Source organism: Nerophis lumbriciformis, linkage group LG32 (assembly GCF_033978685.3).
Source record: "Nerophis lumbriciformis linkage group LG32, RoL_Nlum_v2.1, whole genome shotgun sequence".
Classification (NCBI taxonomy): Eukaryota; Metazoa; Chordata; class Actinopteri; order Syngnathiformes; family Syngnathidae; genus Nerophis; species Nerophis lumbriciformis.
Window position 1 is genome coordinate 21,724,738 of NC_084579.2, and position 15,445 is coordinate 21,740,182.

The 15,445-nt window shown below is 42.6% G+C and overlaps 1 protein-coding gene across 4 annotated transcripts in view; it reads left to right on the forward strand.

Annotated features, from left to right (window-relative positions):
- amacr (alpha-methylacyl-CoA racemase) overlaps positions 1-15,445 on the forward strand; it is a 59,554-nt gene that overhangs the window by 7,182 nt on the left and 36,927 nt on the right. For 3 of the 4 annotated variants that reach the window (XM_061926963.1, XM_061926960.2, XM_061926961.2), the window contains exons 4-6: positions 4,229-4,389; positions 10,362-10,548; positions 10,768-10,934. In XM_061926963.1, coding sequence (XP_061782947.1) covers positions 4,229-4,389; positions 10,362-10,548; positions 10,768-10,934 — 515 coding nt within the window. Of the gene's footprint in view, positions 1-4,228; positions 4,390-10,361; positions 10,549-10,767; positions 14,139-15,445 lie in introns of those variants that run through there. The other variant, XM_061926962.1, reaches the window with a different exon arrangement.

Genomic DNA, 15,445 nt, shown 5'->3' on the forward strand with positions numbered 1-15,445 from the left:
TCTAAAAATGAATCTGCGTACATACATGAATAATGTGATCATTTTTAGTGATTAATCACCTGAGTTGACTTGTTAGTTTTGACAGCCCCCGTTGCTATTAGTTCCATGTTTGTTTACATGCCAGTCATCTTCCTCTACTGCGGATTGTGGCTTCGTTGTAACACGTGCGCCTTGCTGTTGCCCTCTACAGGTCGCAGGAAGTACTGCATGAATGTGCACTACTCTTGTGAGACTTAGGCCATGTCCGCACGAAATCGGAGAGTTTCAAAAACACATATTTGGGGTTAAAACAATCTCCATCCACACAATTGTAGTTTCAAAACTGTCTCTGTCTACACACAAATGCATACACCTGCTGTCATGCACATTTTGTCCAATCAGAAGCCTGAAAAAAGCAGCAATAGCTGACTTGGTGGCATTACATCTCCTATTATGTTTATTTTGATTTGGTTATTTTGCTATACTAGACGTACAATGACATGTACGCTATCTTTAAAACCAGCCTGCACGTACACAGAATCCTGGGAACATTATTAAAGAGTGAGTGCACGCCTGTGCTTTTAAAAGCCAACACTCATAGAATTATAACGTGTTCAGCAACATGGTGATGTGTTACATGTGCAGTGAAGTGTACATTATTTCTAAGATCAGCATGCATTAACGAGCCAAGAAAACCATTTTGCATGTGTAAGTGCCTATATAAAGCGCACAGACGTGCGTGTGTCGCTGCAAAACTCTCATGGAATTATAAAGCATTTAATCATGGATAGTGATATGGTACAAGTGTAATGAAGTGTATTTTGTCTTTAACATCAGTACACACTACAAGGAGGACGCTACATTGGGTTTTTTTTAGTTGCTTGGTTGCTTTTTACGCGCGAGCACGGTCGTGCTCGGCTCCATCTACAAAAATGGAAGCAGCACATTTAAGTTAACTTCATGATTTGTCGTTAAATAAGGACTAAAAACATAAGATAATGTTGCAACTTTCTTATGACGGAGCAAAAAGTCTTGCTTGTCAAAGTTGTCCCATCAGCTGGAAATTCCACAGCGATCTCATCCAAAACAGCTGACTGTCATTAGTGCTGGCGGGAGTGTCGCAAAGGCCATTTTGATGTGTCTTTTTTATTGATGTTGAGTGAAAATAGCAGCATGTTTACGTTCAAACTAGGGCTGGGCGATATATCGATATACTCGATATATCGCGGGTTTGTCTCTGTGCGATATAGAAAATGACTATATCGTGATATTCAAGTACACGTTCTCACGCAGTTGCTTTTAGCTGCGGACATTACACTGCATGCGTTTCTCACTCTTTGTTGTCTCTCCTTCTCACAGAGACACGTAAAACAAGCGCACCTTCTTACATACGTCACATACGTATACGCCCTCGCGGAGCAGAGAGGTAGCGGCATGGGTAACGTTAGCTGTGGTGCGAGTGGTAATACGAGAGAAAGAAGGTGCGAATCTGGTAACAAATGAAGGAAGAATTAATGCCCAAAAAAAACAGCAAGGGGTCCATCGTCTGGCGGTGGTTTGGCTTCAAGTGGGAATATGTCGAACAGACAACCGTATTTTTGTCAAGTGTGGGGCAAAAGCGTTGCTACAAAAATTAGCATTACTGCTAATATGTAGCATCATTTGAAAAGACACCTGCTAGAGAATGAGGAGTGCTTACTCCGCATGTCAACATCTCCGTTCAGTGCCACACCAACAAAATGCACAAATCAACACCGTATGAAAAAAATAGTCAACAACAGAAGGAGATAACGTCCGCAGTAACCTACCACATAGCGAAGGACATACATTATTTGATTTCCTATTATGCAGCTCATTTTTATTTGACAGTTATTGAAATATCTTGTGTGACATCATGCACTTAGTTGTGATTTCCCTCTCTGCATGAAAGTTTAAAATGAGCATATATTAATGCAGTATGAACAAGAATGTTTTAATGTAGACCCATAGAATCATCATACTGCTGTGATTATATGCATCAGGTGTTAATTCAAGGCTAAGGCAAAATATCGAGATATGTATCGTGTATCGTGACATGGCCTAAAAATATTGAAATATTAAAAAAAGGCCATTTCGCCCAGCCCTAGTTCAAACATACATTAAGTCCTCTTATAGTGTGTTTAAAAGCAGCAAGGCAGTGTTGTCGAGCTTGGAAATGACAGCGCACAACCGTGATGTCATCACAAGTCTCCGTTTGTGCCGTGTACACGCATAGGCTAAGCGGAGAGTTGCTAAGCGGAGAGTTTTGGAACTCTACACTTTGGCCAGCGTTTGTAAAAGTCTGCGTTTTTCAAGACAAAAATATGCGTCTGCGTGTAGACAAGAGGCCTAAATGCGGAGATAAGTATGCGTTTGTTAAGTATCTGTGTTTGTGTGGACATGGCCTAAATGGCTTACATTTGGGTAATGTTCGGTGGGCCAAATGAAAAGCTTTGGCAGGCCAGACATTGTCTGCGGGCCAACCATTGAGGGTCCCTGAGCTATACTGTATAGTGATGCTATTTTTATTATAGGCAACATTTTGGGATTTTTGTATGAGGGAATAAGGGTGGGAATATTAATCGTTGATTTTATTCCTGCTGATTTAGGCTCCTCGAGTTTGTAAAATACCGTAAATGCTACATGTAGCTATGGTTTGGTGGTATGGCTGAAAACTGTATCATGATATAAGTTTTTTTATATTGGTCGATAGCAAACATTTTTGATATTTTTTATGTGTTATGCAAAATAAGGACCAGGAGAAAAATATATTAAATGTTAACATTTTTATTTCAAATGTAGCCTTCTTCCTCTGACTATAATCCCCTCGGAAATAAAGGCAGAAAGAAACAACCCAGGAAAACACTCAATCAATGTAAACTAAATTTTAAAATCACAATAAACACTTAACATTAACTTTTTTTAAATTTAAGTTCAAAAATAAGGAATTTGTAAGAAATGCTTAATAAAGTGTAACAAAATAGTGCAAAGTGTGAACATGTAAACATAAAGAAACCTGAGAAGAACAATTTTTTCCAGGGTTACTGCCAGGAAGTTACATGGTCTGTGTAACATTTAATTTGGTCTGTTATTCCTTTTTAGTTATGGAAATTAATTTATGTGATGCAGTAATTATTACTTAAATATTATTAGACCAATTTATTACTTTAAAGCAGCACATGTTTTTTATTTTGTTATTTATTGTATTTATACAGTCCCGCACTTTGGTTCCTACCTGTTGTTTCTGTACACCCGAATAAGGAACGGAAGAGGACTGAAAAGAAAAGATGAGCGCAGCAAAGAAATACGGTCCGTTTGCAAAAATCCAAAAAAGTGCTAGACAGTTAGTGACATTTCCTGTTTTATTGACAAATTATTTGCTTTGTGCAGCACATATATTTTTAGATTCTCTTCTCATTCCATGCAGAGAACCAACAGCGATATAGCAAATATAAATAATATATAAATCGTTGATACTGTTATACGATTGGCTGTTTAGCGTGTGCCTCCAATTACTCACTGATGACTCCCTGTTTTGCTAGATTACCAAACCGAGAGTGCCTTTATTCATGCAACCACCCATTTTACAGTCTTTACAGTTTCTTCCGAACAAAAAAATAAATAAATAAACATATCGAAGGTTTTTTGATATCGATTACATGTCTATCGCTGTATATATTGAGATTGTTTTATCGGCCCAGCCCCATGTACTGCTTTTATCGGAAAAAACACAGTATTCTATATTCGCGGCATGTGTGGTCTACAAAAGCAATCATTTGCCAGGGCCTCTAATTCACGCTGTGTCAAAAAACATCAGCTGTTGTAGTAGGCAACCACCTGATACATTTTTTTTTTATTCCACAAGTTGGCAGTAACATGTGTGATCAGCATCCAGCAGCTTTATCTACCTCTGACTACGCTTTAAAATGTTTCTCAGCTGTTGGTGTAAAAGTAATGGTGTACTGTTGTTTACAATAATTTTAAGGGTCTTAATCATGATGCACTTACCGCTATTACAACATTGGTTGTTACATGCAATGTGACTAAGTTTTCCTTTCCACTTTGTCATGCACTCTAAATTATTATTCATGTTAAAAAAAAAGTTTTTAAATGTGTTTCAATTTATAGAAGTATCCCAAATAACGCCCCATCCTCTTTGGGGTTTAGGTTTAGGCTTTATCTATAGCAATCTTTTATTGTAACACGTTGAATGTGTTTTTTAACACCACAGGGCTTTTATCCCGTTTGGGTCGTAGCGGAGAGAAGCCGTACGCGCCACTGAATCTCTTAGCAGACTTTGCGGGCGGCGGGCTCACCTGCGCCCTTGGTATCGTCCTGGCGCTGCTGGAGCGGACAAAGTCGGGGAAAGGACAGATCATTGACGCTAGCATGGTCAGTAAGCATTCTGTGGTGTGTCACAGTTTTGAATTCCCCTCACAAATCAGTATACTCGAGTACATACTTGCTATTTCTTCAGTGTAAACCGAAGCATTGAAGTGGGAGTAGTCATTGGTGTAAAATAATAAACCTGGATGACGGGAAGAGTATTTGATGTGCACTTTTAGTCACAGCAGCCCCCCTGCATTAATGTATTGCATTATATACGTTCCTTATTTCCTTAAATGGAATTGAAAAAAATCTGTGATGCATAAACATGATCTATCTGATTGCCATGCCCATATAGCAATAGTGCCGTTGTTCTGAGGACATTTCCAAACCGGCAGTATGCTGACTGAAAACGCCTTATCTTGCTTGGTAGCAGTTAGCCACTTAAATACTAATATTGTTAATTGACTACATACCATTTATTTTCCCTGAAGTTAATATTCTGATTCTCATGTGAAAGTAAGGACTGTTTACAAAGTTTATATTTTTAGTGCTGTCAAATGGTATTTTTTTCATCAGGTTAATCACACTTTTGAATTATGAATAATCATCAAGTTGTTACTGGCTTGCATATTTAAAATTTAAAAAAATTTTTGGACACAAATGCAATTTTACTGTCAGAATGTTAGACAGGGACATATTTTATATGTTTTAATTGTATGCACGTCATTTATTTGCTCAAAACTTGGTAACACTTTTGTCTAAAGTCCCATTGGGGTTTATTTTAAAGTGACATTTTTTAGCAGGCACAGCAGTCTGAGACTCCTATCTAGTTTTTGCATTGACCTGGTCACTGACTGTATAACAATCGGCGGCGCTTTTCAGGTAACAATTAGCGGGTAAGGTAAAGTGACATGCGGGGTCAAAATAAATTGCGTGATTAATTTGTGTATATACATGATTAATGCGATCATTTTTGGTGATTAATCACATGAGTTAACACATTATTTTTGAAAGCCCTAATATTTTTATACCAAATGCGAGAATTTGGTTCTTATCCTCATATCTACTAGCTTTTTTCAACCCCAAACAATGTAATTGAAAACGTTTGTGTTGAACCATTCTGATGTCATGTGATCGAAACACTGTATTGGGGATGTAACAATATGAACATTTCATATCACGGTTGTCGTGACCGCAGTATTGTTGAATGTACTTACACACACACTAAACTCTGTTGACCAAGCAATTAAAAAAATTACTAAAAAAATAGACACACTGTTAGAAAACCCACTATTTTGCAGGTTTTGTGTTTATTATGATTCATTGAATGCACCGACCGTGGGCAGCACGGTGGAATAAGGGTTAGTGCATGTGCCTCACAATACGAAGGTCCTGAGTTCAATCCCGGGCTCGGGATCTTTCTGTGTGGAGTTTGCATGTTCCCTCCGGGTACTCCGGCTTCCTCCCACCTCCAAAAACATGCACCTGGGGATAGGTTGATTGGCAACACTAAATTGGCCCTATTGTGTGAATGTGAGTGTGAATCTGGTCTGTTTATCTGTGTTGGCCCTGTGATGAGGTGACGACTTGTCCAGAGTATACACCGCCTTCCGCCCGATTGCAGCTGAGATAGGCTCCAGCACCCCCCGCGACTCCAAAAGGGACAAGCGGTAGAAAATGGACGGATGGATGAACGCACCGTAAAACACCGTAGTATCTTATTCCTGAGTATAGAACGATCACTTTGTTTTAAGAGAGCACCGCTTCTAGGTTAAATGCGCACAATTGAATAGCTTAATTGCTCAGACAGCAATGTGTTTAATAGTTTACATTGGGTTATGTCGTGAATGTCTAATTTTTTCATGTTAGCAATCTGGGGCCAGTCAGTCCATGAGTTTATCAAAGTGCAGTTATCAAGCACGGTTTTCCCATAATTTGAATTTAAAATGGTAATAACTGTCAGGACTTTTACCGCGGTTATAATTAATATTGTTTATTGTTACCTACTAAAGCAGGGGTCCCCAAACTACGGCCCGCGGGCCGGATCCGGCCCCCCAGCATCCAAAACCCGGCCCACGGGAAGTCCCTAATTAAAAAAAGAAGTTTTAATTTTTTTAATTTTTTTTAATCTTTTCTTTCTAATCCATTTTCTACCGCTTGTTACTCTCGGTGTCTCCTGGCCGCTCAGGCAAATCATATTGTCTAAAAATGAATTTTCCCATTGATAACGTGAAAATGTTAAATGTCAAAATGGATTAAAAAGACAACGTGTGTGTGTGTGTGTGTATATATATATATATATATATATATATATATATATATATATATATATATATATATATATATATATATATATATATATATATATATATATATATATACACACACACACACACACACACACACACACACACACACACACACACACAGGTCCCCGGCCAATTTTTTATTTTAACCCAATGCGGCCCACGAGTCAAAAAGTTTGGGGACCCCTGTATTAAAGCATGCATACTACCTTTCGTTAGTGTCAGGACTTGGTCCTTGGGGTTTGTTTTCCCGGAAGGCAACGGAAAGTTGGCGCGGGCAAGACGGGAATGTGAGTACATGTTTAATATTTTAACTCAAAAAGGGATCAAACAAAAGGCGCGCACAATGGCGGAGGTACAAAACTTGGCTAATGAAAACAGAAGACTTGCACAAAGGCAAAAAACTGTAAACATGAAACAAAAACTTACTTGGCATGGGACTGTGAACATGGCATGAAGCAGAGTGATGATAACGGGTGATGTTGCCAAGGAGACTAACTGAAAACAATGGACTTAAATACTACAGACATGATTGACAACAGGTGTTTGAGACCGAACGTGAAAACAGGTGCAACTAATCGGTCGTCATGGTGACAAAACAAGAGTGCACAAATAGTCCAAAAACAAAACCGAACATAACTAAAACAAAACATGATCACACAGACATGCCAGTTAGGGAAAGCTGTACGTGCTAAAAAAGTATTTTACTTGATTTGTTGCTCCTTCCATCCATCCATCCATCTTCTTCCGCTTATCCGAGGTCGGGTCGCGGGGGCAGCAGCCTAAGCAGGGAAGCCCAGACTTCCCTCTCCCCAGCCACTTCGTCCAGCTCTTCCTGTGGGACCTCGAGGCGTTCCCAGGCCAGCCGGGAGACATAGTCTTCTCAACGTGTCCTGGGTCTTCCCCGCGGCCTCCTACCGGTCGGACGTGCCCTAAACACCTCCCTAGGGAGGCGTTCGGGTGGCATCCTGACCAGATGCCCGAACCACCTCATCTGGCTCCTCTCGATGTGGAGGAGCAGCGGCTTTACTTTGAGCTCCTCCCGGATGGCAGAGCTTCTCACCCTATCTCTAAGGGAGAGCCCCGCCACCCGGCGGAGGAAACTCATTTCGGCCGCTTGTACCCGTGATCTTGTCCTTTCGGTCATAACCCAAAGCTCATGACCATAGGTGAGGATGGGAACGTAGATCAACCGGTAAATTGAGAGCTTTGCCTTCCGGCTCAGCTCCTTCTTCACCACAACGGATCGATACAGCGTCCGCATTACTGAAGACGCCGCACCGATCCGCCTGTCGATCTCACGATCCACTCTTCCCTCACTCGTGAACAAGACTCCGAGGTACTTGAACTCCTCCACTTGGGGCAAGATCTCCTCCCCAACCCGGAGATGACACTCCACCCTTTTCCGGGCGAGAACCATGGACTCGGACTTGGAGGTGCTGATTCTCATCCCAGTCGCTTCAAACTCAGCTGCGAACCGATCCAGTGAGAGCTGAAGATCCTGGCCAGATGAAGCCATCAGGACCACATCATCTGCAAAAAGCAGAGACCTAATCCTGCAGCCACCAAACCAGATCCCCTCAACGCCGTGACTGCGCCTAGACATTCTGTCCATAAAAGTTATGAACAGAATCGGTGACAAAGGGCAGCCTTGGCGGAGTCCAACCCTCACTGGAAACGTGTCCGACTTACTACCGGCAATGCGGACCAAGCTCTGGCACTGATCATACAGGGAGCGGACTGCCACAATCAGACAGTCCGATACCCCGTACTCTCTGAGCACTCCCCACAGGACTTCCCGAGGGACACGGTCGAATGCCTTCTCCAAGTCCACAAAACACATGTAGACTGGTTGGGCAAACTCCCATGCACCCTCAAGGACCCTGCCGAGAGTATAGAGCTGGTTCACAGTTCCACGACCAGGACGAAAACCACACTGTTCCTCCTGAATCCGAGGTTCGACTATCCGGCGTAGCCTCCTCTCCAGTACACCTGAATAGACCTTACCGGGAAGGCTGAGGAGTGTGATCTCACGATAGTTAGAACACACCCTCCGGTTCCCCTTCTTAAAGAGAGGAACCACCACCCCGGTCTGCCAATCCAGTGGTACCGCCCCCGATGTCCACGCGATGCTGCAGAGTCTTGTCAACCAAGACAGCCCCACAGCATCCAGAGCCTTAAGGAACTCCGGGCGGATCTCATCTACCCCCGGGGCCTTGCCACCGAGGAGCTTTTTAACTACCTCAGCAACCTCAGCCCCAGAAATAGGAGAGCCCACCACAGACTCCCCAGGCACTGCTTCCTCATAGGAAGACGTGTTGGTGGGATTGAGGAGGTCTTCGAAGTATTCCCTCCACCGATCCACAACATCCGCAGTCGAGGTCAGCAGAACACCATCCTCGCCATACACGGTGTTGATAGTGCACTGCTTTCCCTTCCTGAGGCGGCGGATGGTGGTCCAGAATTGCTTCGAAGCCGTCCGGAAGTCGTTTTCCATGGCCTCACCGAACTCCTCCCATGTCCGAGTATTTGCCTCTGCGACCGCTGAAGCCGCACACCGCTTGGCCTGTCGGTACTTGTCCGCTGCCTCAGGAGTCCTATGAGCCAAAAGAACCCGATAGGACTCCTTCTTCAGCTTGACGGCATCCCTCACCGCCGGTGTCCACCAACGGGTTCTAGGATTACCGCCACGACAAGCACCAACTACCTTGCGGCCACAGCTCCAAGCAGCCGCCTCGACAATAGAGGCGCGGAACATGGTCCATTCGGACTCAATGTCCAGCACCTCCCTCGTGACATGTTCAAAGTTCTTCCGGAGGTGGGAATTGAAACTCTCTCTGACAGGAGACTCTGCCAGACGTTCCCAGCAAACCCTCACAATGCGTTTGGGCCTGCCAGGTCTGTCCGGCATCCTCCCCCACCATCACAGCCAACTCACCACCAGGTGGTGATCGGTAGAAAGCTCCGCCCCTCTCTTCACCCGAGTGTCCAAAACATACTCATTGTTGCTCCTTTTCTTTAAAAAAAAAAAAAGTATCAACAGGGGTCTGAATATTTGTAAAATGTATTGGCTAAGTTGGCAGCAATGATCCCTCCTGCTACATGTTCTTATTTTCTGGCAGTCTAGGGGCCTCATTTATAAAACTGTGTGTGGTAAAACATCAGATCAATAAAACCACACATGTACGCACTCTTTTCATTATCAATCACATCTGCAATGAATTGTGTGCAGAAGAGTTAATCCATTAATAGATAATTGTGGAAGGCGGACTAGTGCTCCAATCACTCTATCACAAAAAAATAAGAGTTGTAGGAATTAATGGAAACTCAAGACAGCCATGACATTTTGTTCTTTACAAATGTATGTAAACTTTTGACCACGACTGTATGTACGCACGTGTAGAACTGATTTGAGTATTAAATAATTAACAAGGTGGTGCTATACCTGGCTGCAAACAGCCAGGTATAGCAGTTGGTTCAGGCGCCACCAGTTTGCTGTCTAAAGAAGTAACAGGTCAGTTACTTGAAATTGAGCTACGTCCTTGCCACACTTCCGCAATAGCTGCCAACCTCTCTAGACAGTATTTTTTTTGTTAATAACAGTAGTTGAGAACAATTAGAGAAAAATGTTGTAGTTCTATTTTCATTTCTATGGCCGATCCAGGAAATGGAGTTACTTGTCCATCCTTAAAGTAATTGCATCGCCCCGCTAACGAGCTCTGTTTACAGGTGGAAGGAGCGGCGTACGTGGGCTCCTTTGTTTGGAAATCCCACAGCATCGGTATGTGGGACCGTCCACGAGGAGAGAATATGTTGGATAGCGGCGCACCCTTCTACGACACCTACCGGACATCTGATGCCAAGTACATGGCCGTAGGCGCCATCGAGCCACAGTTCTACCAACAGCTGCTGAAGGGTTTGTGGACACCTTTTTGTTTGACTTTTTATTGTCTCATTACTGCCACTTTCGGGACTGAACACGTCAACCCATAAAAGTACTTCATAGATTGAAACCACCAATTGTAAGTGTGGAGCCAGAAAACTTTGAATCCATACATTCTTCAGTTATTATTCCGCACCACTCATTAGCTGCTCAACTTAACCTACTGTAACTGTATTTATTTTTTCTTTCAAGGTTTGGAATTGGACGCAGACCAGTTACCACCGCAGATGAGCTTTGACGACTGGCCGCAGCTCAGGCGGATCTTCTCAGAGCGTTTCGCATTGAAGACCCAGGCGGACTGGTCCAGAATTTTCAATGGAACAGATGCGTGCGTGACGCCTGTGTTGTCGTTTGACCAGGTGAGCGTGCACCCACACAACCAGGAGAGGGGTTCCTTCATGAAGGACTCCGGCGGGGAGGAAAGCCCTCGGCCGGCCCCGCTCCTCTCTCGTACCCCCGCAGAGCCTTGTGTTGCCTCTGGCCTGCTAACTGGAGAACACACAGTGGAGGTTCTGCAGGAATATGGGTTTAAAACATCTGAAATAGACAAGATGCTCGCAGCAGGAGTTGTGGAAGCTAATGCCGTTAAGGCAAAATTGTAGAACAAAAAACGGTAACACTTTAGTATGGGGAACATATTCTAAGTAACAAAGACTTAATTTACAGTTATTGGTTAGGGTTAGAGTTAGGGTTGTACTGTATTATACTGGTTATATAATAAAGCCATGCAGAATAAGGCATTAATAAGTAATTAATAATGACTAATTAAGAGCCAATATGTTACTAATTTGCATTTTTATAAGCAACTAATTAATGATGAATATGTTCCCCATACTAAAGTGTTACAGAAAAAACAATTAATTCAAATATTAATATTGCCTAATTTTTTAATGTTGTACAAGCTATCTTTTGGTATTGAAAAAGACTAGAAAAAGTTGTATTGACACTGAAATTGAAAGTATTGGTTTTGTAAAATGAATTTAAAAAATAAAAGTCTTTAAAAAAAAAAATAATAAAAAAAACATTTGTGGGTATATCAGTTAAACTGTTATTTGCTCATGCACAAAAACCTGGCATACACCATTCGTCACAATGAGATGTATCAAGAGTAAAATCAACTAGGGCTGGGCGATATATCGAGTTGGTAAGATATATCGATATATTTTTAAACAAGATATGAATTGAGAAAATATCATAATATCGATCAAATTTAGTTCACGTTAAAATGACCAAACGCCGCTTATTTGTTGTGTTCCTTGTTCTCCCCCACTTCCCCTCCATGGGCTACTAAACCCCTCCCTTTCCTCCTTCCAAGACACGCTTGCATGTATAAGAACATCCATGTTTGGTTGGTTGTTTACTATGATGAGTCACGATTGGTTAGGGACAGGCCAATCAGAAGCAAGATAGGGCGGGTCATCGAACCAGGAAAGGAAATCACAAAGTGCTTACCTGCAAATGTATTTTTTTTTATCTGAGTTTGATACGTTTTGTATTATTTGCACAGCTATGTCATTTATTTTACGTAGAAATAATATTTTTCTGTTTTATTTATTTTATGTAATTCTGTATGACTTAAAGTTTTTTTTCTGTGCTGTTAATACCCATCTTTACTAACTGGGCTAATAAAAGTGCTACTGACTGTTTACAGTACACTTGTCATTCACTTCAATTTCACTGAATATCGCTCAAAAATGAATATCTTTATATGTATGCTTTCACCTGAAAATATATCGAGATATATATGGAGTTTAAGTAAAAATATATCGAGATATACTTTTTCGTCCATATCACCCAACCCTAATATCAACGTGGAAATCTGCTGTGACTCACCCCAACTCCATGCTTCACGTACGCATAATCTACAGTCTGTGGATACTTGGATACAGCGGTGGTGGTCCTTTGGGCTTTGCCAACATTTGACCTCAACAATATAAAAAGATCAAGCGAAGGACGCAAAATCCACTTTTTCGTCAAAAAACATATAATGTTTTCAATTCTTGTTAATTTTTGACGTCTGTTAATTTTATAGGCAATCATTTTCCCACCTATTACTGTCACAATGTGTTCCTGTGACTCCAGCACCAACTTGGCCAGTCGGGCGTACAGCAGCAGCAGCCCGTGGCGGCACAAATGGCACCGGAGACGGTGGAGAACTGGGCCAAATCTGTGTCACGTATGGCTGTGACATCAAGTCCTTGCCTGGGTTTTATTAATAAATTGAGTAACCACACAAGAGTAAAAGTCTATCGTACCCTTTGTGGTATGCTGGCATGATTAAATTTAAAAGATTGAAAACCAAATAATACTTAATTTTCACATGAAATCTGGCTGAGCAGGATATTATGTATAAACGCATTTTGTTGTAAATTACACAAATTATATTTGTATTGGGGGTAATCATCTTCTGAAGGTTTTTTTTTTTTACAGATTATTGCAGCAACTATCTTTTTAAACTAAATACAGCACTAATTGATCTCCGGTCCCCTAGCTTGCCTGTTTTGGCCATGCACAGCCATCGTCTTCTTCACCTTCCTGACTTTTTCGTTTTTAGAATCAGAATCAGAATCAGAATCAGAATCAGCTTTATTGTCATTACGCAAGGTAACGAGATTGAGGCCATTCCATACAGTGCGATGTGTGCATGCTAGAAAAACAATGTGCAAATATATAAAAATATAAAAAATGTAGAAGTGCAATGAATATGGTGTGAAATGAATATATACATGAAAAAAAACAAAACAAAAACAGGGTGGTTGGTGGAATGGGTTATTGCACCGAAGAGAAGGCAGTTATGAGGGACAATGGGGCAGTCCGTTCAGGATGGTTATGGCCCTGGGGAAGAAGCTGTTCTTTAGTCTGTTTGTTTTGGTTTTAATGCACCTGTAGCGCTTCCCAGAGGGCAGCAGGTGGAACAGGTCAGAGCCAGGGTGGGTGCTATCCTTGATGATGGCACTGGCTCTGTTGAGGCAGCGGGAGGTGTAGATGTCCGTCAGAGAGGGGAGAGGGCGGCCGATGATCTTCTGAGCCGTCTTGACCACTCTTTGCAGCCTCTCCCTGTCTGCTGCAGTGCAGCTGCCGTACCATACCGTAATACAGTAGGTCAGCAGGCTCTCGATGGACGAGCGGTAGAAGGTCAGCAGCAGGTCAGGCTTCAGGTTGTACTTCCCGAGGACTCTAAGGAAGTGTAGCCGCTGCTGAGCCTTCTTGATGATTGATGTGGTGTTGACTGTCCAGGAGAAGTCATTAGAGATGTGGACTCCAAGGTACCTGAAGGTGTGGACCCTCTCTACACGCTCGCCGTTGATGTAGAGGGGGGCAGGGTCGGTGCTGCTCCTCCTGAAGTCGACGATGATCTCTCTGGTCTTGCTCGTGTTGAGAGCGAGGTTGTTCTCCGAAGACCAGGCCGTCAGCTTCAGGACCTCCTCTCTGTAGGCAGCCTCGTTTATTTCAGCCCGTCTGCAGTTTTCGGAGCAGCCATAGACATCTGCAATCAATTCCAAATGTAACAAAGAAATGGCTTATTGCTTGCGCACACTTAAATAAATCTATATTTTCTTGCATATGCTGTTTTCTGGATATAAACGTACGTCAATTTTTAGTAGGAAATCCACACAACTCTTGATACATGAGGCCCCAGGAGCGTCTTAGCTATATATACCGTATTTTCCGCACTATAAGGCGCACCGGATTATTAGCCGCACCTTCAATGAATTACATATTTCATAACTTTGTCCACCAATAAGCCGCCCCGGATTATAAGCCGCGCCTACGCTGCGCTAAAGGGAATGTCAAAAAAACAGTCAGATAGTTCAGTCAAACTTTAATAATATATTGAAAACCAGCGTTCTAACAACTCTGTCCCAAAATGTACGCAAATGTGCAATCACAAACATAGTAAAATTCAAAATGGTGTAGAGCAATAGCAACATAATGTTGCTCGAACGTTAATGTCACAACACACAAAATAAACATAGCGCTCACCTTCTGAAGTTATTCTTCATTCGTAAATCCTTCGAATTCTTCGTCTTCGGTCTCCGAATTGAAAAGTTGCGCAAGCGTGGGATCCAAAATGGCCGGTTCCGTCTCGCCGAAGTCATCGGAGTCAGTGTCGCTGTTGTTGTCCAGTAGTTCTGTGAATCCTGCCTTCCGGAAAGCTCGGACCACAGTTGTGACCGAAATATCTGCCCAGGCATTTACGATCCACTGGCAAATGTTGGCGTATGTCGTCCGGCGCTGTCTGCCTGTCTTAGTGAAGGTGTGTTCGCCTTCGGAGCTGTGTGAAAAAAGCCACCCGGCCTCTTCGCGTAAACTTCCCTTAACCACTCGCTCATCTTTTCTTCATCCATCCATCCCTTCGAGTTAGCTTTTATGATGACGCCGGCTGGAAAGGTCTCTTTTGGCAAGGTCTTCCTTTTGAATATCACCATGGGTGGAAGTTAGCATGGCAAGCTAGAACCACAGTGAAGGATGACTTCTCATTCCCTGTGGTGCGAATATTCACCGTACGTGCTCCCGTTCCACAGTGCGGTTCACAGGAATATCAGTTGCTGTGAAATACGGTAGTAATCCGTGTGCGGATGGAGAGATTGCGTCTTTTTATGAACCGGATCCTTGTCGCTTAGTAGGAGCCATTTTGTGGTCTTTACAGATGTAAACAGGAAATGAAACGTACGGTGATATCCGCGCGTTTTTTCTTCTTCTTCCGGGGGCGGGTGGTTGCTTACAGTAGAAGAAGAAGCGCTTCCTGTTCTATGGGGGCGGGTGCTTTCCTTGGCGGTTGCTTGCGTGGAAGAAGAAGCGCTTCCTGTTCTACCGGGAAAAAAGATGGCGGCTGTTTACCGAAGTTGCGAGATCGAAACTTTATGAA